Source organism: Pteropus vampyrus, unplaced genomic scaffold (genome assembly GCF_000151845.1).
Source record: "Pteropus vampyrus isolate Shadow unplaced genomic scaffold, Pvam_2.0 Scaffold6, whole genome shotgun sequence".
Taxonomy (NCBI): Eukaryota; Metazoa; Chordata; class Mammalia; order Chiroptera; family Pteropodidae; genus Pteropus; species Pteropus vampyrus.
Window position 1 is genome coordinate 13,763,043 of NW_011888787.1, and position 27,123 is coordinate 13,790,165.

Sequence of the window (27,123 nt, forward strand, 5' to 3'; positions counted from 1 at the left end):
AAAAAAAACTAAAATAAACACATAAAAATATACTTCTAACTTTAGTAAGCAAGCTCCACATTCATTTGACAAGTAAACATGAAGGTCTGATGAAGCACCTACCAACCAAAGCAAATATAATAAATGAGGGAAAATGAAACCACTGTAAGAGAATAATCTAGATATGAGGCCCAGACTCTACAAAGGAATCACATCTTGAGTCGCAGCTCAAATAATCACAAAAATCCATTTAAACCAATCCTAGCTTAAAACACGCTTTCAGTAGCCAATATTAAAACAGGACAGTGTCGTACTCTAATGGGTAGGTTATATAAGACAAATAGAGCTGGTTACAAAGCAGTGATTTTCAAGCCCAAAGATGCTGCTGTCTTTGAAAGCTGACTACGCCTACTAAAAGGGAAAGCTGCTTGGAGAAAGCTTCTGTGTTTGGATTAGATAATTAAAGCTTCCACAACAACCTTTGAAAAGCAAAAATACACTTCCCACCTCAGGAGCAATTACATTAATTCCCTTCCATTTTGACGCAGCCGCAGCCCTTGTGCAGGACAGAGGCAGCGGCCCACATGAAATACCCTTTAGACCGGCCCCCCCACAGGGCTTCGCTGCTCATCTCACCTGCGTGACTCAGCACGCAGGACCCACACTCTCACACTGTAAGATGAGAGTCTCTGTTTTTATTTTTATCCCAGAGCTAAATTATTAATAAGTGCAAAGTAAAACCCAACAGAGGCCATCTAAATTCCAGGAAGATTCCAGGGACAGGTAGAAGCAATGACCTTTTACCTGTCCCTGGAATCTTCCTGGAATTTAGATGGCAGGCACGCGGGAGAGTGGTGACATGTTCTCATAAATGAGGGCAGTGCCGAATGCATATGTGCTGGGGTCATTAAAATACCAAATTCCATTTTTCCAGGAGAAAATACGTCATGGATTCTTACATCAGAACTTCCTAGACATGTCTCTTATTAAAAAGAGAAAGAGCCAGGCAAATGAGGCCTGAGAGATCTCGGAAGGAAGCAACGCTTAATTTAAGCCTTGCCATTGAGAAATACGAAGCTCAGAAGGTGAAGGATTCTCCAACTCCCACTGCTGCTTTGGAGCAGAGTCAGAATCCCAGCCCAGGTCTGACTCCAAAGCCACAGTAACTCTATACTTCGCATCTGCTTGAAAATACATATGCAGGCGACAGAAGTGCAAACCTGAGAAAAAAGGTCCCTACTCTTCCAAATTCCTAAATGCCATTGCACTTGACTTTAAAAATTAGGTGACTTCACACTGTTGACAGTAGTTGTGCCTAAGAAACAGGGCCAGGGGAAGGTGAGGGGAAGAAAGGAGTACTTCTCCTTTACACTTGCTACAAGCTCCACGTTTCATGTGTTTTGTACAGACATGTATTAATTCGTTTTTTTGTAAATGTGGAGTAACTGAATAGTTATGAAATGTTAAATGTATGCTTACTAAAAGTAAAACCTATATTTAACAAACACTCAAAAATTTGTTACCAGATATTCTAATATTTCTAAAAAATGTTATGAATAAAATTAATTGCAAAGTATCTTCTAAATATCCTGATTTTCCTTTTCTACTTCTCAGGAAAAAAAAAATATGCTGTCTACTCTTCTCATTAGATATTAACATATATAAATCCAAACTGGAAGAATCTTCCCAAACCTTTGACTGATAAAACTTATTTATCACTAGAATAGTGAGTATTTACACATCACTTATATGAAATTGCCCTATTCTTGCCATGAAGTCCTAGAAACTTTCTCAATAGAATAGCATTTGACATATACTTTCGTATTTTCAACTGACTAGAAGTCCAATGATTAAAGTGGTTTTTTTATGCTTAAATAACTTTGATGCCAGGTACTAAAAGTCCAAATACTCAACACAATTTCTTTAATAAAAGATTCTTAAAGAGCCAGCGTTCCTATATCTATATATAATAGCTATGAGGCTTTTATTTAACAACATAATTAAAACTATAGTACTACAAGCTAGCGTAATAAATATTGTTTATCAATAAATCAGTGTTTCCCAAACTCAATTATGCATCCACTTCCCCACTTCTGCCACCACATGTAGCACGATGTGCTGACATTTCTCTTTAAATACACACTCTCTTTTAAGTTAAATTAATTTATTCTAAAGTGTTTCATATCATTGTTATCAATGGAAAACCAGTATCACTTGCATAGTCTACACATAAATGAATATTAAATTACGAAACTCTTAAAATTTAAAAATGTTTGTGTTTACCACAAACTGAGAAGCAATATAATGAATATCAAGTTTGGACTAATTTTATAGAAACAACAGACCAACTTGGTAAATTAAATAAAATCCTCTTAGAATTAATCTGCAAATACTTCTAAATCAAATCATCCTCAAAATGTCCACCCAGGCTTCACCAAGATAAGGTCTCAACCTACCTTTCCAGGTGAATTTGTCATTGTTCCTTAAATAAACCCCATCCTCTAGCCTAGACTCCTCCAACTATTCCCTAAACATCTTTGACACCTGGTATCTGAGGTTTTTTTCTGGAATACTCTCCACAGCATCTCTGCCTATTAAAATTCTTATTGAATTAGACCTCATTTCAAACACCATTTCCATGATGCCTTTCTTCTTTAGCTCAGAATTCCTTCCCTTTACTCCTTAGTAAAGGGACTCTTAAGAGTGATTATGACCATGAGAATGATAATGATCATAAAAACAAAAAAGTTATGTAGTCCGTACTAGTGCCAGGCATTATTCTAAGCACCTTACATAATTCGGCTCATCAATCCTCACAGCCGTCCTGAGGTAGGTTCCTTATTATTCCCATTCCCACTTTACACATGAAATGATAAGAATCGGTTGCTCAGGGTCACAGGGCTAGGGTGCAGTGAGTCAGGCAGTTTGGTGCCCCAGGGTACTCCTAAGCTCGTCCTGATGGGCTACTCACAGCTCTGTTGGGATGAATTTCCTTTACACTCAAATAGAAAGCTCCTGGAGTACACTGACCAAGCCTTTCAAACCTTTGTTGACCTTAAAACGCTTCCTGGCAGATAGATGCTCAGTGAGTATATGTTTAATAAATAACTGTTTTAAACATAAGATACTGTGGGGGTCCAGAACGAGCCACCCCAAGATGTGCCTCAGTGGTATACAGGTTACTTACAGCTAAAGGCAATTTTAGCTTCAGGCGCCAGAGAAACTTCTGTCTCCCTAGTTATACTAGCTAGAAGAATTTTAATTAGGGTCCTTGCCCATAAGAGTGTATCAGAGATATCCTCTTTTGACCTATCTTACAGGACAGGACAAACTTCAATTTACTAAATGTCTGCTCTTCTTATCATCTTGTCATGACCTTTTGAAGCCCCAAAAGCACCTTACCTCATCCCCAGCCCAGGATGTCTTATATTCCTCAGTCCCCATTTGTATCTCTGACTCTCTCATGTATGCAGGATTCCCATGCACAAGAGATTAAGTTTGATTTTCTCTTGTCAATCTGCTTCCTGTTGAGTTGATTATTCAGCCAGCCAAAGGAACCGGAGGAGAGAAAGGGGAATTTTTCCCTTCTCCCACAATCTGAGTACGTCCACCCCAGAGGGTTAATTCAGTTTAATTAGTGAATGAGATTTTTAAAATATGTCACTACGACTTCGGTGGTAATGCCACGGAAGCTGATGAAATTAACTTTCCAAGCCCAGTAATATGAGAGCATCAAACTAGGCATAGTCAGCTCTTCGGTGATGCACTAACAGAGGGTAAGAAAGAGGCTCTCACTGAAGTGATGAGCTCTCACTCAAGTGATCTGTATTCACTTACAAAAAGTATTTCGAGAGTCAAGGGATACTACCTGACTCAGATTTTCACCCTCTCACTTCCCGTCTGTCTTTTCTGAAGCTACACTCAGCCACTCCCAGCACCTGATGAAAGGTAGGAAGCAGGAGGTAGGAAGCATAAGACAAGTCCTCAAAGATCAATAGGTATTCACTTAATGCTTGCAATTTGCACAGGAACCTACACACATGTGAGGACGCAGGGGAAGTCTGCAACCTCGATTAGGATTCAAAGATAGTGAAACAAAGGCTCTAAAGGGGAATGGTCTATGAAGGGACCTGACTCGGCCCGAGCCTTCCTTGCATCCTGGCAGCTTTCAGATGGCCACTTCCTCCCCTTCTTTGGGACCGTGGTTCAGTCACTTTGGCAGGGCAGCCTTCTTTGGTGACCTGATGGGATCAGGCCCCTCATGTTCTCAAAGCTGCCTGTTCTTCTCCTTCGAACTCCTCTCCCAGTTTGCCATTGTGTGTTTCTGTGGTTACTGTAGTCTGTCGCCCTGGCTAGCCTGTAAGCTTGAGAGTAGGATTTCTTTGTATCTATAGGACTCAACACTGTACCTGAAGCATAGCACTCACTCAAAAAATGTTTGACTGCTATATGAACAAATAGTGGAGAGAAAGAAGGCATTTTATGTGAGAACAAGTACAACATGGTCACATGATCACAGAACATGGATCATCTATCTAGAACAGTAGTCCCCAATCTGTTTGGCACCAGGGACGGGTGCTCCTATGAGAATCTAATGCCTGATGATCTGAGGTGGAGCTGAGGTGGTGGTGATGCTAGTGCTGGAGAGTGGCTGCAAATACAGATGAAGCTTTGCTCACTCTGCCCATTTCCTAACAGGCCCCAGACCAGTACCAGTCCATGGCCCTGGGGTTGGAGACCCCTGATCTAGAAAGTAGGTGACAGAATGTAATATTAGGTACTCCGAGTTCACTGCCAAGCTGCCTGAGTTCTAATCCAGGCTCTTTCACTTATAAGCTATATTACATTAACAGTCTGCTTCCATTTCCTTACCTGTGGGGATAATGACTCTACCTGCCTCATAAGACTGATTGTTGGAAAGATTAAATAAATTAATAATATATGCAAAGTGCTCAGATTTGTATCTAGCACACAGCTCTTCCATAGCAAGGGGCCACAGAAAGGAGATAAACTTTGATCCCCAGATATTTTTTCTCCTTTTCACCCTCTGTATCCATGTGAATCGGGACCTACAACTGTTGTTATTTCTGACACGTTAGCTCTGAAGCCTGTCCATGGATGCAAACATCGAAACATGAGGTTGTAAACACTCCCCCTGATTGCTATATACAAAAACCGTAACACAGAGACCATCATTTAGTTCAACCCTCTCATTTTAAAGTACAGACATTACCCTGTTCTGCCTTTTCAAATGGCCTCCTGAGTCTCCTGGTTGCCATAGTATCAACAACCATAAAATCAAGGCACTGGCCTGTTTTATCAAGTCCATTGTCAAAATATCAAAAGATCCCTGAAGTGGCCCAAGTTTCCCTCCAAAAAGGTCCATGCAACCTAAAGAGAGCTGATGCTGTACCATTTTTCCTTATGTGAGCTTCTCATGAATTGTTTTTAGGAAAGAAAAGCAATTACGAGTTACCTGCAAAAGATGAACCGCAGACGTCCTGGAACGAACATCTAGAAAAATACTATGAGATAAGAAACTCTGCAAATAATTAAAACATAAAATGTCTAAAGTTGCTTCCTGGGCTCCCAACTTTGGTTCTCAGACTTCTTAAATGTCAGGGCACTTAATTTATAAACTGCTTTTTCCTGAAGACAGCATTGTCTTAATTGTCATACACAAAAGCACAAATAAAATGTTTAATTTTATTATTTTTAGTAACATTTTTCTTCTTAATCATTTCCTCCCATTATAACCAGTGACTGAGAAAACAATCCGTATTCAACTTTAAAACTTAAAAAAAAAAAGGAAAATAAGAAAAGGCAAACATTTCTCAAATGTGCACTAATTCTACTTTTGTTCTAATTGCTCACAGAAATAAAAATATTCGGTGTTAAACAATCACTTACAAATTAGGTAAGTCTGATTATAGACCAGGAGTATGTAAATGAATATGTAAAACAACTTATATTTTATTCAGTCTATTTTAAATCTATTGTACTACACAGTCTAATTAAAACAGAACTAGAATGAATGCATCTTATCTCCCATAGTCTTTAACACATTGTAAAAGGAGGTAAGTCATTCTTCCTGTTCTTCAAGATTTTAGTCCATTAGTCATCATAAGACAAGGCATCTGCTTAACAAATATGGAGGCAACCCTAATTATAGAATTAAGACAGACCTGATGGCAGGTCTCTGTCATTGTTGTTTATTTCTGCCCTGAGAATACTTAATCATCTGGCATCCTTCTAAAAACAAGGTCTGAAAATGAGTGAGGTTTTTTCAGTTGAGGTGAGGTTTGCTCTGAAATACCCTCATGTGACCTCTTCCCATTTTAATTTGGGATTTGATATACAATGGACTTTATTCTATTTATTTGAGAATTCGTTTAGAATAGAAATACTCTCTCCACCACTCTCCTGGGTGTAATTAGAGTAAAACCGTTGGGAGCTCTTTGATGGGCCATGTAGGAGAACTGCAGACAACACTGGCCACGTGTGTCTTCCCATTTAATTTGATGAGAACCAGAATTTTCATAACCAGCCTGAAAAGATGTTCTTCAGAACTGACAGCTACATGCAGGACAAATCCACATCTTTCGCTAGCAGCGTCTCAGTAACACAGGCTTTTCCTGCCTGAAGAGAGCTCACGTTCCAACACAGACATTGTTGAGCTGGTTGCATCTCAATGAACTAGCCCAGCCCCTTTTAAACAAGCCAAGGAAACACTAAGCCAACGCTCTCAGCACACAGAAGTCTAAAGGGACCCTTTAAAGGGGAAAAGGAGAAAATATTTGTTCCCAAGAAAACCTGAGTCCCTAGTCTCACAGAAGCTGAGTCCAAGGCACAGGTCAACATAACACTGGTATGTGTATCATCTATCATTCATTGTCAGGAGGCAGTCTCTGCATAAAACAAAACAAAAAAAACACTTTGCTCCAGAATATCACTTGAATAATACATACTCTCAGATAGAACGGTTTCATTTGAAAAACTCCTTGTGCTGAGTTTCACTGTTTACTTCCAGTTATAGTATGAGATTTCATAAAACCTTTCATATTTAGAAAGAAAAGTGAAAAAAAGAGAAAAGCATGTTCTTTAAACTAAGGACTGAATTTGATCAAGCTTTGAAGGCAAAGAACCATAACTTCACTGATGATAAAAATGTAGAGAGATCCACTATAACAGACCAAAAATCAGTGTTTAAATCCTCTTAACACCTATTACCGATTATAGAAAATCCTTAACTTGAAAATAAATTATACCACAAAAGCTTATTTATAAAGGCTAATATTTAGATCTCTGGAAATAATTTACCAAAAGTAAAATCCGATAGTTGTTAGTTTCCTAGGCTAGTCTAAAAATGATAATATGTCCCATATTATCATTAAAATCACATATCTAAAATAAAATGTAGTAGAAAACATTATTTCAAAAACTAAAACTAAATACATAAATGTGTTTGTTTTTTAAACTACCTTCCCTCAAGAGGGGGTGGGAGGAGGATGAAGAGGGTAAAGGGGGTCAAATAAATGGTGATGGAAGAAGACTAGGCTTCAGGTGGTCAGCACACGATGCAATATACAGACGATGTCTTATAGAACTGTATACCTGAAACTTTCAGTAAATATGCTCATAATGACTCTAACGTGAACCCTGAATTATTTCAAATGTTTATGGGTACTTTATTATAAGTCCCCTTTAGAATGCATTGCTTTCCTCAATATTTGGCATTTTCATTAGGACTGATTCCAAATCCGAGGCAATGGGAGGCAGGGCAAATATGAGAGGAGAAAGATCTTCTTGATGTAACTAAAGGAAAATAATTGAGAAGTGAATAAGGAAGGTCGAAAACTTTCTGCACGTATGCAGCTGGAAGACTGACAAACTTGCCAGGGATGGAACCCACCCGGGGTGGGAGAGCAGTAAGACCAAGGTATGGCTGGCTTCCCATGGACTCACAGCAGCCTAAGATCACCTCGGAGGAGGTAAGGTGGACGAGACAATCCATTGTTTTCATTTTAGTAACTAGAGCATGTACCTGAGGGACCAAAAAAAAAAGCCATCTCATTATTTTTCAAATTGAAGAACTATGTAGGTGAGATGTTATCCAAACTTCTAATACAGAAGCCACACAGCATATGAACTAAACCTCAGATCTAGACTCTCGCAGTAACCTGTAAGCTACTATTCTTTGAACCGACTCAAGAATAGAAAACCAACAATGAACACAAACAAAGAACTGGTTGTTCTCTTCCAGTATTTACAAAGAGTTGTTGCTTAGAGAAAGCAGGAGAAACAAGAGCTTTGCACATCAGTCAGGTGTTTGCAGAAAGGATTCTGTGGCATTTTTACTGTATATTAGCCCAAACTATTCAAATATGTGCCACATGACACAATTATCCTTCAAGAACATAATAGAATAAATCATTCTTAAATGTGTATACATTTGTAAAGAAGTAACCATGTCCCTAAATAGTTTACTAATTTCACAAAGAGTAGAACTGAAACAAGTGAACGCACCTTCCACTTAAAGCAACTTACACCCAACCAACAGATGTATTGCACACGGATCCAATACATACAATACACAGGAAGTTCAACCACCTTCCCTGTAGCTACTGGGAATCCCGCCCCCCCACCCGCCACACACACACACACACACACACACATCCACCACCTTTTGGCTCCCTAATGTAGGCAGACCTCACGATTTCCAGAAAACACCCTTCTTCACCCCTAGTCAGCAATTTCTTATCCCACCTTTTGATCAGCAGCAAGGCTTGCATTGCAGTTACTCACAGTAAAGAAAATGAGGAAGAAGAGATAAAAAGGAAAAGGAGATCTGCAGAGAATTCTTCATAGTTCTATACACGGGTGACTCATTTCTTCATTCAGCAGAGTTACTGGTACCGGGCACCATGGATAAGAACAAGAACAAGGCAAATACGATGCTGCCTCCGTGGAGCATCCCTTGTGCATTACTTCGTGTCTTTGAAGCCAGGGGAATAACAACTTCAAATAACACTCAGAAAACCTATAAAGCTGTTTTAAGATACAGGTATCCTGACTTCTACCCGCTGAGCTTATGATTCACCAGATATGAGTCTAGCCAAAGGGTATTTCTGACTCATAATTATGGCTGAGAATCACTGTTATAAATGTTATTCTTATAGAAGTCAGGAGGCTAAATACCTGAATTATACCTATTATTCTCTTAGCTTGAAATGAGAGTTGATATAAGAATGGAGGTCTACATCCTCAATGAAATTCAAGGGCACAGTAACAGGCTTTGCCAATGTCCTTAACGACCCATCTGACAAATCCACCTCTTCATTCATGTTTCTACCTGTAGGCACTGAGTTATTTCAGGAATATAAAAAATGAAGACACTACGGAAGGCAGACATGTAAATAACCAGACTACTATGGCATAGTAGCATAAGAGAAACTTGAAACATGGTGATAACTATATCACAAAGAGCTTTGAGTAGAGTTTTAAAAGATGAGTTTAAAAAAACCTTTTAAGTGCAAATTACTTACTAGCTTCTCATTTCATGGAGAATAAAAGCCAAACTCCTCCTCTTACACACAAGCTCTGGCAAAGACCTCAGACTTCATTGCATACTTTAGCTTCTTCATGCTCTGTGCATCAGCCACATCGACTTTCTCTTGGGTCCTCAACCATACCAAATTCATTCCTACCTTAAAGCCTTTTTGACATGCTACTACCTCTGCCTAGAATGCTCTTCCTCTTTATCAGCTTCACTGTCCTCACCTCAAAGAGGGCTTCTCTAAACTTCCATTCTGAAGTAGCCGGCCAGTCACTGCCACATCACCATGTAGCAGTTATCACTGACCTTTTGTTTGTCTCCCCCAATGAGGACAGGGGTTTTCTCTCGTTCATCGCTATCTCCTTAGAGCCTAGAAAAGTGCCTAGCACAGCTGCTCAATAATTATTTGTTCAATGTCAGAATGAACAGATGAACCAGGAAGAAGTAGGGAGCGAACAACTATTTCCTGTTAAAATGAACAAATGAGGAAGCAAGACTGTGGCAAGGATTTCCCTAGTGAGTTTCCTGTGGAGGTTCTTCAGTGGTTCTGCAAAAGTGAGTTGATTTTTTAAATTAACATGCATTTATTTTTAAATTAAAAGAAAACAATAAACAATCAAATTTGACCATGGTGGAAATCACTGGGCAGCCAGATAGCCTCATTTGGCATAAAACTTGGAAGTATTAACTCCAGTTTCTATATATACTCTGGTAGATGTCTCATTGATTAGAAAGTCTGTAGCTGCGCACTGGGGATACGACTAAATGTGAGCCTGTTCTGTCCAGATATTTGTGTAAAATTAAACAGAGATGGTTCACACTCACGTAAACACCAGATGAGGCCCAGGCAGACATGTATAGGACAGGGTAATTACAGACCAACCCAGATGGGCCAATCACTTGCATCAGGCATTGCAAATACATTTCAAGTCACACTCTGATAACAAATAATGTCTTCAAGGCTTTGGGTGCCTCTTTTCTAATTTTTTTACCATAAAAAAAATGCATACATTTAAAATCTTTAAAGATTTGACTCTGATTAAAACTTTTTCCAGTATTATTCTTTTGAGCTTTTGGATTACTTCTTACTGAAAACTATCCTGAGACTGCAAGCACCACTGTTAAAAAAATTATTGACATTTGCTAGCAACTACTTATACGTAAAATAAGAATTTTCTCCTTTTGAGAAAAACGGAAATAATGTTGGGGTAAAATTAAGACTATCATTCATAATACTGAAATTCAAATGTTTGTATATATTAACAAAGCCCATTTCAGTCCTAAAATTTGAGAACTATATAAAACATCTTGTTTTACTCAGTAACTTTAAAAAAATTAATGCCTCAAAACACTGTGATTCTTGCTGTTATCTTTACAATTAGTACTGACTTCATAATTTATTTTTAAACACTCCACCTTTTAAATTATTCCATATTAAACTTTCAAGATTTGTGGAAAGTAACTTATTTATCAATGTTTTTTATCAATGTTATTAATGTTTATCAATTAAACATTCAGTCATTCATGCCACAAATATTTATCGAGCATTGATGATGTATAAGACACTGTTCTAGTTGATGAAGCTGTTGTAGGGAAAAAAATGGAGTTCCTTTCCCTAAAGACAGAGATAAGAAACAAGTAAATAAGACAAATGGACACAAGCTTTTTCACACAGAAGTATATGTCTTTTTGGCAAGGATGTGGAGAAAAGGGAATCCTCGTGCACCGTTGGTGGGATTGTAAATTGGTGCAGTCACTATGGAAAAGAGAATGGAGGGGCCTCAAAAAATTAAGAATAGAAGTACAATCTGACCCAGCGATTCCACTTCTGGGTATTCAAAGAAATCTAAAACACTAATTCAAAAAGACATATGCATCTCCATGTTCATTACAGCCTTACGATAGCCAGGATATGAAAGCAATCTAAGTGTCCATCAATAGATGAATAGATAAAGAAGATGTGGTATATATATATACAATGGAATATTACTCGGTCATAAACATGAATGAAATCTTGTTATCTGCAACAACGTGGATGGACCTAGAGGGTATTACAAAATAAGTCAGACAGAGAAAGACAAATACCACGTTATTTCATTTATATATAGAAAAAGAATGAAATAAAATAACAAACAAACAAAACAGAAACAAACTCACAGACCCAGAACAAACTGATGGCCACCAGAGAGGAGGGGGACTGGGGGCAGTTGACTGAAAATGGTGAAGGGATTAAGAAGTACATGTTGCAATTATAAAAACAGTCACAGAGATGTAGAGTACAGCATAGAAAATACAGTCAATAGTGTAATAACCATGTCTGGTGTCAGATGGGTAACGGATTTACCAGGTGTTCACTTCATAAGGTATATAAATGTCTAATCACCATGTTGTACACCTGAAACTAATATAATATTTTATGTCAACCATAATTTAAAAATAAATTTTTTAAAAAAGTATGTCTTTTCAAGGCTACTAATAAGATTCAAATATGTGTGAGTAAATTGCTTAAGCATACACAGCATATCAGCCCTTAAATATACAGTACTAAATACAGCATGTGTGTGTGTAGATGTGCATGTGCATATAAATCTGAGAGCTTATTTACAGAATGGTGGAAGCTTGTAATCAGGAAGACCAAAGGAGAATAGGAAAAAAAAATACTAAAAAGATTTATTCAGTGAAACTTAAGAAACAACCCTGCCACGGCTGATTTTCCTAGCCCACAGCTAAAGGAAACATGCAAGGAGAGCTGAATAAAAGATAATATTGCTCTACCCATCTGCAGAAGACTAACAGAATTTTCAAATTCAAAGGGTTTGAAATTAAAAATGCTGTAAAATTTTAGGGAGCCTGACCTGTTTTAAAGCCACCAAAAGTACAAGCCTGCAGGGATAAAAGCCTATCTGGCCCATTTGCAGGCAATATCACAAAAGCATTCTTGCCTATCAAGCCACCAAAGGAAGGAACTGCAAGCAGGAAATTGCCCTGCCCCAGCCACGCCACTCCTCCCTTCCTCTCCACAAGTTCTACAAGCAGAAGCAGATGCTATCTGTTAGATTTACCAAGAAGCCACAGAGGTTGACACAACACGAGTAGCTGACATCTACTTTATTATTCTTTTACTAAATATTTAAGGTAAATGCCTTTATTATTTTTGAACCAACATTTTTCTGGATAATTTTAAGTAACCTATAATTTTAAATAACATTTGTTTAACCTATATTTTTTAATGACAATTTAAAGCAGTCTGAAATTGCAATTTACAGATGAATTGTGAGTTGGAGATGAAGGAAACTAACATGCTTGGTCCAAACAATGAAAACAAAAACAAATTCAGAGTTAGTTAGGCTGGTTTACCTTTTTTTATCGGTTTCAACATACACGCACACATTAACCACTTTTAAACAATACTGTTCTAAATATAATTTTCTGTATATTCAGTAGACCACTCAGGTTGAATAATCGATAGTTCCAATTAACCACCTTTGTATTTCAGGTTTACAGAAGGACTTATTAATACAGCATTTTGATAAGTAACAGAATTTAAGGTATATAAACTTTCCAATTTCTTACAGAAACTTGGAGTAATGGTTGTGATTTCTAGGGATCTGTATCACTGACAGAAATTAGACACAGAAACAATTACTTTTTTTAAAGGAAATAGACTGAGAGTCACTTTTCAACTTTTAATGGTTCAAGTACAGGAAACGAATTTTAAAAACACAAACTTTTAAAAAAGTTAATAAACCTGGAAACAAAAGTATAGGAATAGGAAATCTCATTGTTAACAACAACGAAAAAAGAACAGCAAAACAATAAGGCATCATTTCACCAATTAAATTTTTAAATCTTTAATGTTTATACCCAAAGGTATATGACACTGGAGATTTAGCATAACATCAAATTTAGTGAAAATTTCCTTAAACACAGTAATATGCTCTAAGAGCCTAAAAATATGCTGATTTTTTTTAAAAAAGTAATAGTCTTGTTTCTGAAAGTCTAAAGACAAAAATTCACCCAAAAAAATTATTATTCAGAAAAATGCTTGTCACATTATGAAGAAATTTTAAAAAAATCTAAAATTTTAAACAAACAATGGTATGCCCACTAAATGGAATATTATTTGGTCATCTAGGTAGCAAAAAGGCAAAACATATGTAAGCCAAGTGAAAATAGGTTCACAAAACTACATTGCAATTATACCTAAGTAAATGGCTCAGGTTTAGAATGATGTTGTTGCAGGAAATTTTTCCTACTTTCCTTCTATTCTGTGGTTATGCCACTTTTAAATTGAATTGTTAAAAAAAATTTTAATTCACTGAATTACCTATCCCCTTTTTTCAAAATAGATGTTTAAAATATATGTAATCTTTTCCCAACTACTCATACTCAGCCCCCCAAAAAACATTCTCCTCTCTACGCCTTTCCACCATCTACATTTCCTCATCAACTTGGCCTACTGGGCTTGGCCATCCTTGATCCCCGCCTCACTCCAGGTTTGATGCTGGTCCCCCAAGACCCACACGAGAAGGCAGGGAGTCATTCACCTCAGTATCCCTACCTCCTAGGACAAGGCCTCATGTATGATAAGGGCTGGAAAAACACTTGTTGAATTAGTTAATAATTATTTAAATGTGGTATCTATTTACCTATTGCATACTTTTCCTGATTATATATTGCTCATCTGGCCCTCATTTTCATCTAAGTATTCGTTTTTCTTTTTTTTTTTTAATTTTTAATTTTTATTTTTTGTATTTTCCAGAGCCCTCCACAGTGCTGGGTAGTGCTCATCTTAGCTAAAAATTTACTGGACTAATGAATGCCTGAATACACATCTCGAAAATGAGAAATTCATTTGGTTTAGATAGGTTCTTCCTTTAAAATGCAAATATCACCCTAGGATGGGGCAAAAAAAAAAAAAGCTCATTCTCATACATTCCAGTGAATTATCCTAACCAATCATCAGATTAACAAACATCTGAGTGCTACTGTGCCAAGGAAGGATGTAAGTGTAAAATGGGATGGAATGGAGGGAAGACAAGCAGACGAAAAGGGGGCAGCATCTTTCAGTTCTCCAGGGGAGGTAAGACAATGGCTCCAAAAACTTCTTGGAAGGCCACCCGACTTCCTGCCTGAAGCCACCAGCCTTTCCTAAGTGCTGAAATGGCAGCCACAGCCTCGACACCTTCGTAAGCATGACCCCTCAGTCCTCACCACGACCCTGTCAGGGGGAGTGTTAGTATCTGTGTTTTAAAGATGAAAAACAGGGAGTTTGGATGAGTTAAATAACTTGCTCAAGACAATACAACTAACAAATGGATTCGAGGCCGAGCCTGTGGGTCTGCTAGTCATTTGCTCTCAACCACTACGCCAGATGGAGAATGGCTTCCTTGTAATTAGTAGTAGACTTAAAGGTAGAATGTAACTACTAAGCCCTTAAGTGTAGTCTACAGAATAAACAGCAGACGCAGACATGATTAGAAAGTCTACAAACCTTAGCCGTGTCATCCCTAATTCAGACATGACATCTGGTTCAGGCCAGTCCCAGTTAATCCAGAATTAGACCCCTTATTTAGCAATGTGAGCACTTAACAAGGGGGTTAAGGAAAACACAGCGTGGTTATCACCTCTGTTTAAGCATCCTTCAAATACATGAAAAAAAGAAAAAAGAAAAATTTAATTTTTTAACTCTGAACTTAATTCCCTAAGCTAAACCACTGCCTTTACTGTCACTTCTTATACATATCATTTTCCAATCCTTCAGTCATCATGCCCTGATCCAAATTCTCCTTGGCCTCTTTATCATAGTTCTATGAACTGAAAACAACACAGTAACTAGTGAGAATCTAGTCTTTAGGCATGTGGCAAGAATCTAATTAATTCATGCTTAGAAGCCATCTTTCTTAAAGCCCCTTTCTTCAGACTCATGAGAGTATTTGGGAGGCTCTGAATGATCCATGCGTCCTAACTCCTAACACTAAAACTGCATGAGTATCGTCCTGAAGGGAAACACCTGGTCGGCAAAGTCAGTCTCTCCATCTCTGAGCCCTCAATCTCAAGGACCACGACATCACAGCTTAGGGATCAAGAGATGCTTCAGGAGTAGGGCCTTCTCTACTCATGGGTGCCTGTCATCTGCTTAGCGTTGCTGTGATCACTGACAGCCACATCGCTCCAGCAACTCTGGCTTTAGGATAACCCACAGAGAAGAGTTTGTGGATTTCCCACTGAGCACGATGTTCTATATTTTATCTCCTCTTTGATACTCATGACAGCTCTATGAGATAAAACATAAAAAGGCTCTCCTCCACTTAAAAGATAAGGAAATAGAAGCACAAAAGGTTCTGTGACATACTTAAAGTCACGATCTAACTGAGAAGCCACAAGCAAAGCCCTGGCTCTGTAGGTGCCTGTTTGCCATAAGATGTCACATTAAAAGCAAGGTATGACAGTTGCACAACATTGCAAATGTACCTAATACCACTTAAAAATGGTCAAGACTCATCGTAAGAAAAAAAAAAATTTTTAAGTATGTATGGGGACAGATGTTAACGAGACTTATACTTCATGTCCAATTTAATCATTTTCAAATTTTCCTCCAAAGTTACCTAAAGGAAGTTATTTTCCTTCTTTCTTTCATATTTTTTCATTCTATTATTCATTCATGCAGTAGATATTTATGGAGCAAATATTATGTGCCAGGCACTGTTCTAAGCTGATGCTCAGTGTTCAATAGTCCCACAGTTCCATACCCTGCAGTACACCACCTCCTCCACACTGGCTACCTCATCTCTCCCCTGGGACACCCCCCACCCTGGACTTCCCCATGATTCAGCACAGCAGGAAGGCTCCATTGTGGCCTGCTTCCAGTTGGTGAATGCTTGGGCCTAAACCCTTGTTAAATATTTTATCACCGACTAGACACAGCAATAAACGGAACAGACAAGGTCCCTACTCTCTAGCCTAGGAAAGAGATAATAAACAAGTAAATATATAAATGAATCAGATAATTTCAATTAGAGTGCTATAAAGAAAATCAAACAGCAAAGAACTAGAGGGTACTGGAGGTGGAGGAAGTAGGGAAAAATTGAAGAAAGTCTCTCTGAGGAAGTAACATTAGCAGGAACCAGAAATGTAAAACCCTGAGGAAAAAATATTCCTCGTAGAGAGCACAGAAATATCTAGTGAGAACAAGCATGGAATTTCCAAGGTTAGAAGGCCAGTGTGATGAGGAAGCATCCTCCGTGAGCAGGTGCCCACAGGGGCAGGCAGGGCCAGATCAGGGAGGGTCTTAATGGCATTGGTACGAAGGTCGCATTTTACTCTAGAAAAGTGAACATCATTAGACAGATCTGAAACGGCAATGGCATAACCTAATGTATATTTTTAAAACATTACTTTGAAAATCATGTAGCAACAAGACTAAAGGGAAGCAAAAGTGTAAAAGGGAGACAATGTATGAAGCTGTGACGGTCACCTAGGAGAATGGTGACAGTGGCTTGGGCTAGGTGCAATAAGGATGGAAAGAAATATTTTGACTCTATATATGTTTTGTAGGGAGAGCTGACCAAACTTCGTGATGAGTATATATGGGAAGAGAAAATGAATCAAAATGACAATTACCCTTTGATTTAGCCGCTGATGGTCATTCATTTATTAAAAAGGCAAGGATTGGGGGAATAAATAGTCCATTTTGCCACAGTAAATGTGACATGTCATTTAGAAATATAATGTGGAGCTATCAAACTGGCAGTTGGACACGTGATCTTGATAATAAGGTAGGCCAGGAAACCATGGTACTATGCAAATTTTACAAATGAGAAAACTAGGGCTCACAGAAAAAGGCTTGTCTTAGTACCAAATATTTTTTATTAGTCAGTGCCCCTTGATAGAGAGTTGATTCCACACTTTAAAAAGAACACTTTCACTGTTAAAGACTTCTCTCTGAAAAAGCACACCTGCGCAGCTTGCCTCATATATAGGCTATGCGGCTGCTCCAAAAGTTAAAGGTCCTTTGAATCCAAGAAGATTCCCCCAGGAGATTATGACTTATCCAAACAGCAACGTTTAACTGAGATATACATATAACGCACAATACTTACTATCTTCTGACAAGATGCATCAACAATCAAATGCATATACACAATATGAAGGAACAAACTTCTCCTTAAGAAAAGATTATAATTCTTGGTTTTCATATTTATTAAGTGTTGTGTCAAAAAGCCTTCTGGGAAACACATTTCCAAATTAGAAAAGAAAATCAACTGGGAAATGACCGATACAAGAATAATTACTTGACACGGCTGCTCAGGACTGTAACTAATGCTTAAGACAAGCTGGTGCTGCTCTCAGCTCTTCAGCCACACCAAGGCTGCTTTTTTCTCGTCTGGTTGCTTTAAAGTGGTGGAAGCATGTGCATTAGAAGACGTATTTTATCCTCAGCTCAACGCATCTATTATAACTAAGCTTCCTTTCAAAATTCTAAAGATGTCAGGCTGAAATTAAGGATGACACTAAAAATCGGAAGGACAGGCGTTGAAAAGTAAAGAAGAGAGAAAAGGGATGAAGGAGGGGAGGGGGGAGCAGATGGCCTCTTCTTGATGGCAATCCCTTACGACAGAGGACTCGCGAATAACATGCTCAGCGACGCGGCGTCACAAAACCCCTCAGGAAAGACACGCTTGTTGACGAGGCTTGAGTCCAGAGGTTATTTCGGACTCTCCGTATTTTAAACACAGCGTCAAATTATCAGTTTCAATGAGTAATAATGATCAACCTAAAGTGAAAAGGGAGAGCGTCTGCTTCATGCAGCCTACCAGCACTTCACTGAACCTTCATGCACACAGCCAGCTTTCCATGTCTGCTCTTAAAATGAAAGCAATAGCCTGGCTGGCACTACAAATAATCCTCGTATCCTCAGAATTGGAAGGAAACTTCGAGGTCATTATATCCAACCCTCTCATTTTACAAGTAAGGAGACTGAATAAAGCGAAGAGAGATAAAGTGGCTTACCATCATCCCAGAGCCACTCCAGTGAACAGGCATTTTTATGATTCTTAGTCATGATTCCTTGTACGATATAAAAATACTGTGTACAGAGAGTGAGAAAGAAAAGTAGCACAGGGAAGGGACCCAGGCTTCACTGCAGCCACATCGGGGGAGAAAAGGTGGGCAGGGTTGGGCATCTGAGTCTTGGGGCTGCAGTCCGGCCGACGACCCATCACTGTTCTCAGCCTACACCCCACAACAGGTGACAGCCTTTCCACCAATGCTCTGGGCTTCTCCCTCCACAGACTTTGGTTTGATGTGGCAGAGTTTGACATCTAGTAGCCGGTGCCTCCTTCCGTCAAGGTCCTCAGAGGGAGGCCTTTGAAAGGTCACTCGGCAGTCTGCTTCCAGGCTCCCGAGCAGCACCGACCCCTCACCACGCCCACCACTGAGGATGACAGGAAATGACACCGCTCTCCCCTGTCCTTAAACCAGCGTATTCTTAACGGGGTATCACACTCGTCCCTAAAAAGCTATTATAGGTTGCAAATGCCTTTTAGCCCTGATGGCTTCTGCCTTCCAAGTTTTTGCCCAATCCCAGTACACACAGAAAATTCGAGAAATAGTCACACCAAAATTATGTAGCATATTCTTGTGGAACTCACATTAACCTTTTAGTGCTTACAAAGAACAAAATTTCTAATTGAAATTAGAAATTACTTTCAAAAAGTCTTATTTAGTTATTAAGGAAGTTGTAATTATATGCAGGATTTATATTCGGTATGCCTACGGCAAACACTTGTATAGATGAATAAATGGGTTGATAATAATAATCCTTCCCCAGGAAATCTAGGATTCCTTCTTATCCCAAAAAAGGAACACCTCGACAGTGTTTTAAAATCTTCCACTATATATATACACACATACATATGTGTGTGTGTGTGTGTGTGTGTACGTATATATATTTTCTTTCATGGCATAATCCTTTATGGGTATTTTTTTCATTAAAACACCGACACAAGCGTGGAATTCAAGCTACTGTCATTAGCCATGAGAAAATAAAATCTGAGAATAAGCAGCCCATTGATACCTAGTCTACACTTTCCATTCCAGATTAATTCCCAAGTTACTAATAATCTCCACCATCTCCCAATTAAACTGAAGAAGTGGCCTAGATTTTACGTGACGGTGTTAGCATTCCATTGGCCTCATTGTAGAAAATAATCATGAAAAATTACTTACGGCATAAGCACCTATCAAAAATGCTGCATTTGCTCTTTTTCGTTGATCAAAACAGGTGTAATGCACTATTTTCTTTCTTGATAAACTGTATGACTAGAAAGAGGGAATAAAAAGAGTTAGTACAACCACAGAGACAATGTTGACACATACAGAAAATAAACATCACCTCTTAACTTTCAAAGATGTGTCACAACCAGTGAAATAACTTTAATGTCTATGGCATTTGTACATAAGTATTTGGGGGAGTGGGCTAGAGGGTTACTAGCTCAGACTTTTTATAGCCCAATAGTGATATAAAAATTGACAATATAACAAATATGTTTCTCTCCAAGAAAGGAGACTAATACAGCAGGAAATAATTAAGTTATTAGCATCTTTATTAGCAGGAACCACTTTTTATTTACTCTTGATCTTATAGATAACATTCATCTTTTCATTTACTACATACAAGACACTCATAAAAGTCATCTATACTTTTGTTATTACACAGTTTATTTTTAAATGTGTCCACCAATGTATTTTCCTCTTTAAAATTTTAAATGCCTATATTAACTAGAGAACCAATATTAATATTTCCTTTCTAGAATGTTCTATAAGAAGCCCCTTTTAATTATTTGAAAACAAATGGTAAATAGAAAACATCTTAATAGCTATATTTTAAATTCATGGATTCACACAAATGGTTATTAAGCACCTGTGATATGCCACATGCAATATGCTACATGCTCAGATATGCAACTAAATCCAAAATAAGTGACATGGTATGTTGTACACATGCTAAACAGGAAAAGAGCTGTACAAATAAAAAGATCTGTCGAAATAAAATCAATTAATCAAAACTCACATATAAAACAAAGAGAACACTGAAGCAACTCCATAAAATCTGCTCAATTTCCTCACATTTCCAAAGTTATACTATTTTAACAAATGGTCTTCACATTACAGACACATAAGTACATTTTAATATTTATCTATAAATTCATACTGATGGTAAAAGTACTTTGTTACTCCTTACACATTGACCATAACCCACAGATTATCTGCTTTTAGAGCCCCTTAAAAATGTAACAGAGCTCAATTACATGCCTGCCTTTACCCTGCTATTTTCTACAAAGAAACTCTTTCAACTCAGAAGTCTATTTTAAGATGGAACTGTAACATTCTGGCTTTAACATGTAACCACAGGAAGCATAGCTAACAGGTACCCCAGCAATGAGCCTAGAAACCCTCCCCACCCCGAGTCATGCATTTCTTTGATAACCAAGAATTTCTTTGATAACCAAGAATCACAAGCTCTGGAAAATGGCATTGCTCTTTTAAATTGAACTTTGAGAAATACATGTTTGCCTCAAAGCAAGTTTCTTATTACCAAAGTCCTTATTTCCAGCTAGGCTTACTAATGTACTCTTATGAAATAAAATTTTTAGAAGTATATTTTATTCAATCAGTTTAGTCAAATGAACATACTGAAGTTATCCAAAAACTTCAAGGTCACTACTGATTGTGCCGACACCTGTCTCCTTGTTTTCTCAATTTAGAGCTATTATCTATTGGACATTTCCCTTTTTTATTTTATTTTATTTGTGTGTGTGTGTTTTTGCCACTTATTGTTCTCCATTAATGTTATGTTTGATTTACTGGAAGGAAAGTCAAGGGTCTTATGACCTAAGCATCTTTTGTGGTCCCTGAATCCCAAACACCTAAAAACTGTCTTCCACAGGCCAGACTTCCAAAAGCATGAGGCAGAATGAATGTAAGGACTCAGCAATCCTGGCTCCCAGACTCCTACTACTGACATTTCCTGGTTCCCCAAAACACCTATGAGGAAGAAAAACATCCACAATCTATCTCCAAGTTTGGATTATCTGTCTTGATGCTCTTTTCCACTAAGAATTTAGGTTTCATAACGACTGTTGCTATCATTCAATAATGGAAAATTAAATTTATTTTACAAATCTACTTGTCAAAAGTGACAAACTCATATTACTGTTCTTCCATCACCAATGGTCCTATTCTGTTTGTTTTCGAACATTTTGCATTTGCTTGTTTTTAATTTTTCTCTCTCATTCTAAAATTTATGGAATATAAAGATCATCTCAAACAGGAACCATGAAACTGGAAGACAGAATTCTGAAAAAAACTTTGTTTTCACCTGTAAATTTTTTTAAGTAAATATAATACAAATTAAAATTTTAAGAACTTTAGAAGAATTTTTTAAACTTTAGAAGCTTTTGGAAATTATATCGGATAAAGGAATTCTTCACAAAACTCTACCTAGACATTTTAACTATTTTTAAATATCTTCTCTTGGAAGCTGCCTACAGAATGGAAACATAACAGACTTTTTTTTTTTTTTAACATATCAACATACATAGTTTAAAAAAAAAGTTTCTTCTTGTGATGAGAACTTTTAAGATTTACTCTTTCATCAACTTTCAAATATACAATACAGTATTATTAACTATAGTCACCATGCTGCATATTACAGTAACTAGTTTTTGCTTTTTTTAATAAGGGGTTTCTATCTGATTTTTGGTAAAATTTTTAAAGTTCCTAGCATTTACCTTGCTTAGATGTTTTGGGGATTCAAGTGTTTTTCTCAGTTAAATCTCAAAAACACGACAGTCAAGAAATAATCTGCTTTGTGAAACTTGGCCAGTATCTCCTAAGTCAGATCACAGAGAGCTGAGTTCTCAGTTGAGGAATCAACACTAATTCAAAGTGAATGATAACGGAGAAAAAACGTATGTATTTCTGGCCTTGCCCTAATTTCCCTCTTTGACACAGCCAGGCCTCCCACCTGTGGGTCACCCTGTCCTGGTCTTACATCAGCAATGCTGTTCAACAGAGGAAATATTTTGGTACTGGAACGAAAAATTGCAGGCATAACAAAACATTTGCCAATTGTTTAGCTGATGCTTTATATGAGTTGATATTTTCTCCTTTCAAATACTAAACACATCCCCCTCTCTAAAAAAAAATAATAACTACCTTATTACACATCAAATCATCCTAGAATAAACAATACTACCCACTGATGACAAAGGTAACTTTAGAGGAACATTTGTCTCATCCTTCGAGATCTTTAATGGAAAAACTATGCAGCGAAAGAAAGGCACAGTCTGCAGACAACAGTTTATGAATGAGTCCGGCAGATATTTTCTCAAATTCTGCCCTAATTCCAGGGAACTTCACAGCTCCACACTGGACAGCTGCCTATTCCTTACCCTGGCCTGTCTCCTCTGTGGGCTGGTATGCTGACCGGGTTCTTCGAGGAAAGCACTTGCAAACTGACACCATCACCTCTAGCGTTCAGTGAGCCATCTGCTCTATTAAGATTCTTTTCCCTTTACATGAGAAGCTCAGAGATTACGAAAACACTGTGTACAATGGCAAAGATTTAGAAATTGGTAAAGCAAATATAATCATAAATATACAGGGGAAGACATGACAGAAAGATTACTAAGACCTCTGGGCTATTTTGCTTGCTTTGCAGCAAGGCTGCATATGACTCATTACAATTATAACCTGCAGCCACTATCCACACTTATTTTAGATTTGTAGCTGGAAATTGGCATAGATAGCCTTTCTGAACCTTCTTATGCTGACACAGACAGCAACAACACAGCAATAGTAACAGCTAACGTTTATTGGTCACTTGCTACATTCCATCATTTCCCAAAGCAACAGGAACAGTGCCAGAGGTGTCCGGTTTGACAAGACACAGAGTGACTCACAAACCAGAGACCCTGGGCAAAGCCGGAATATAATGTGCATGCTGTCTCTCCTTTAGCAGGAGAATGTAAGCCCAGAGCCAGAGCAGGCCTGGCTCACCCTGCTTGGCTGATCTCGTACGTCACATCAGAGAGTTGAGTTCTCTCAGCAACTGTGGTAGATGAGAGAAATCTAGAACTCCCTCACTGAGCTTGATAATTTGTATAAATCTCAATTATAAAAACTTAACAAGTTTCATCGTTCAAAATTTAAATAATTCTCAGGCTGAATTGGTCAACATTATTGAAACTTTTCAGAAATAAAAGCAAACTGAATATTAATCTAAATTAATCTAAGTTAATCTAAATAACATTACATTTTATTATTATATTACTGCATTATATTTCATCCTCTTAAGAGACTGGTTCAGAGTCATCTGGGGTGATACTAAGTACAGACTGCTGAGCCCCACAGAGTTTCCGATCCAGTGGGGCAGGGCCCAAGAATCTGCATTTCTCACAAGTTCCTCAGTAATGCTGATGATGCTGGTCCAAGAACCACACACTGAAATCCATTAGCTAAGATACTGCTAAATTTTGGAGAAGAGTCGCATAAAAATGTGACTTGTCCAACCCCTGGATATGTTCTATATGAATCCTCAAACACTATTCACCTGGTCAAATAACCCAAAAAGACATTTAAATTCTCTTAGGAATTCCAAGTCATACCATATGCCTTAAAAAGTACATTTTATATGCTATAAAAAGCACATTTCCCCAGATTCCTCAGAAAATTTAATACAATTTATAAATTCTTGCATTCCAGGTGATAACACCTTAGAAACAAGTTCCTTTAATGATTCAGTAACTAATCTGCCTTAAATAGTGTTATTTCAGAGGTTCCAAATTCAGAGGCTCCCAGGGACCAAGAATTAGAAGTGGTTATCTGGCAAACTGAAAAAGCATAGCTTATCTGCCCACAGCAGGCTGAGCTCCAATGCTATTCCTGTGTAGGAATTGGACCCATAGCAAACACTGCAATATTTAACAGAAGCCAGAAATCCAGAATTTAATGAAAATTTTTATAAAATTGTAGGTGTTGACCATGAATTCGAAATTTTTAACAGCACCCATGCCCCCCAAAACAGATCTGTGGACTGAATGCAGCCCACAGACAACTAGTTTGCTGACTCTTGGTGCTGGAATACTGTGGCTGAAGAAACTTCTATTGATTCAATCAGTGTGAACTGAACACCTGTTGTGTGTCAAAAACAGTGCTGAGCAATATGGTAACAAAGGGAGCGGAACCCCAATCTCGAGCCTCATAAGCCCTCACAGTCTAATGAATATTTGATGCTAAACAAGGGGAAAATATTGGCAAAGGCTTATCACAAACAGAAGAGAATAACTGCCTAAGGATACATTCGCAGCACAGCAAGGACCAAGGGAATGACCTTAATTACAGGTACAATAATTGCTTAATTTAACAATGTAAAAAATAGTAGATAAATGATGAGGTTTAGTGCTGAATATCTATCAATTAACATAATCAAACCTAATCAAATCAAATTTCCAGACCAGTACTGCTTACCTGTCAAAGTTTTACCATTCTTATATGAATCATGACAAATGTGTAATATAGCACATAAATGTTCAGTGGTACTCATAAACCAAAGTACAATGACTGCCAGGATAACACGATACAAATAAAAATGAGAGTATTGACCCCGACAGACACTGCCTATCTTGGAAAGGAAAACTACGTGAAAGGCTGCATTCTAGTGAGATGACTCCTTGCAGAAAACAAGTCACGGCAACTCAGGGAGAGAGAATGGTGCCATGCTACCCAATCGCAAATAGCCCAGGCTATGCTTGGATTACGGTGACATATACAAATCATGCACTCGTTCAGCTATGCCAGGAGACCACAGGCTACTTAACCACTCAAAAACAAATGGTGATGCGATGAAGCTCAAAGCCAAAAAAAAAGAAAAGAGTTATTGGCCAATTTAAAGAAACCAATTTTTAAGCAGCCTTTTAGTAAAGTTGTCTGCCATGCTTAAAAGTAAACCTTTAAGTCATTTGGTGAGAGCAGCATGTTTCAGTATGTGATTGAGCTAAGGAAGACATTAATGCAGCCTGGATAATATGCTCTTTAATGAAAAAATAGAGCCCATGAACTCCCCCCTAAAAAGCAAGCTCTGCCTGTGACGGTGGTCAGAGTAAGCAGATTACGGCCAGAGACCAAGGTGACTGAGGCGGCATTCTCTTACAGGTAGTCAGTAATGGCTGCAGCAATCAGCGTCTCCATAGCAGTCAGTGGTCCTCTCACTGCAAAAGTGGTTAAAATGAACAGGTCTCCCTGTGCGCAGCCACGACCTCTACCTGTTTTACCTCCAACTTTCCCAGGAAAGGGATATTCTTGAAAATTTTCTTTGGCTGTACACAAAACAAAACATGTTTTCATTTAGAGCTGAAATAAAACAGATTGAATAGTTTCTTTAAAAAGGAAAAGGTGTCTCTGCGTGGTCCATTTTGTTCCAAACCCCGCATGTTTCATTAATGAAATGGCACATCTGATTAAAGCAGAAGTCAAAATGTCAGAGGAAAGTGGTTTATAAAGATTACTTGATCATGCTGACAACACAGAAGAAGCGAGTCTCTATAAAAACGGTTCTTCTTGCCTGAAGATTTCTGAATGGCCGTGAGGGCTCCCTGCCTTGCAAACGGCACGTACTTTCCCTCCCGTGTGAATTGGAACTGCCTTAGAACCCCGACACCTCTTTAAACGACATGAACTGTCTTCAGAATGTAGCTTCTTCCTCCCTCCGCCCCCCGCCCCCTGGCCCCAAAGCCCATAAACCTGAAAGGGAAGATAACCTCATGAAGAAATCTGGACATTTTTTTGTAGTTATAATAAGAGGGTAGCCTGATCATTACATCAAACAGGTTCTTGTGTACAACCACCTGATACTGTGGCCAGTGCCTGGTTACCAGGTAGGATTACTGCACTGATTCATTTAGCAACAAGGACATTCTCTGTGCCCCCACCATCTGCCAGGTGCTTTAGTGCTTTAATACAATCCATTTCACCAAGCCCTCGCCCCTTCTCTTTTTACTCTGAAAGGGCTACGTGGAATGTTTTGTACATTTAAAATTACATTTCTGTCAATATTCTTTTAGATCTTTTTAAATAGTCCTCAAGATTACCGTAACTGTCACCAAATATATCATTAAATATTCTCATGGTCACAAGAACCTATTAATTACAAATCAATGGTAAAAAAAAAAAAAAATCACTGCCCTAGAAAAAGTCCCCTTTTCTCAGTAATACTCTTAGGTTTTTTTTTCCCCATAGGCTACGGTTTTATTTTCCTCTGAGGAAAAGTGAAATCAACAGTAAAAACTGTATTGACTATTTCAGAAAAAGCTCGTTGAAATCACATTATGCTTATAAAGCTTTCAGATTTTTGAATAGTAATTGAAAGATTTTCTTAAATGACTAACTTAGAAGAAGGTATTCTGTTTGTTAAAATACCACTTGTCTGTCTTTGTCAGTACAGTCTTCTCCTCTAAAAGTCCTCACATGCTACCCCGGGGTTCTTAGCATTGTTTGTGCCAAGAATCCCTTTGAGAACCTGTTAA

At 38.0% G+C, this 27,123-nt stretch overlaps 1 protein-coding gene across 6 annotated transcripts in view; it reads right to left on the reverse strand.

Moving 5' to 3' along the window:
- The window catches only part of CDC14A (cell division cycle 14A), a 134,161-nt gene that overhangs the window by 83,224 nt on the left and 23,814 nt on the right, over positions 1–27,123 (reverse strand). For all 6 annotated transcript variants that reach the window (XM_011368326.2, XM_011368317.2, XM_023536288.1 and 3 more), the window contains exon 4: positions 19,766–19,858. In XM_011368326.2, the coding sequence (XP_011366628.1) occupies positions 19,766–19,858 (93 nt within the window). The remainder of the gene's footprint in view (positions 1–19,765; positions 19,859–27,123) is intronic.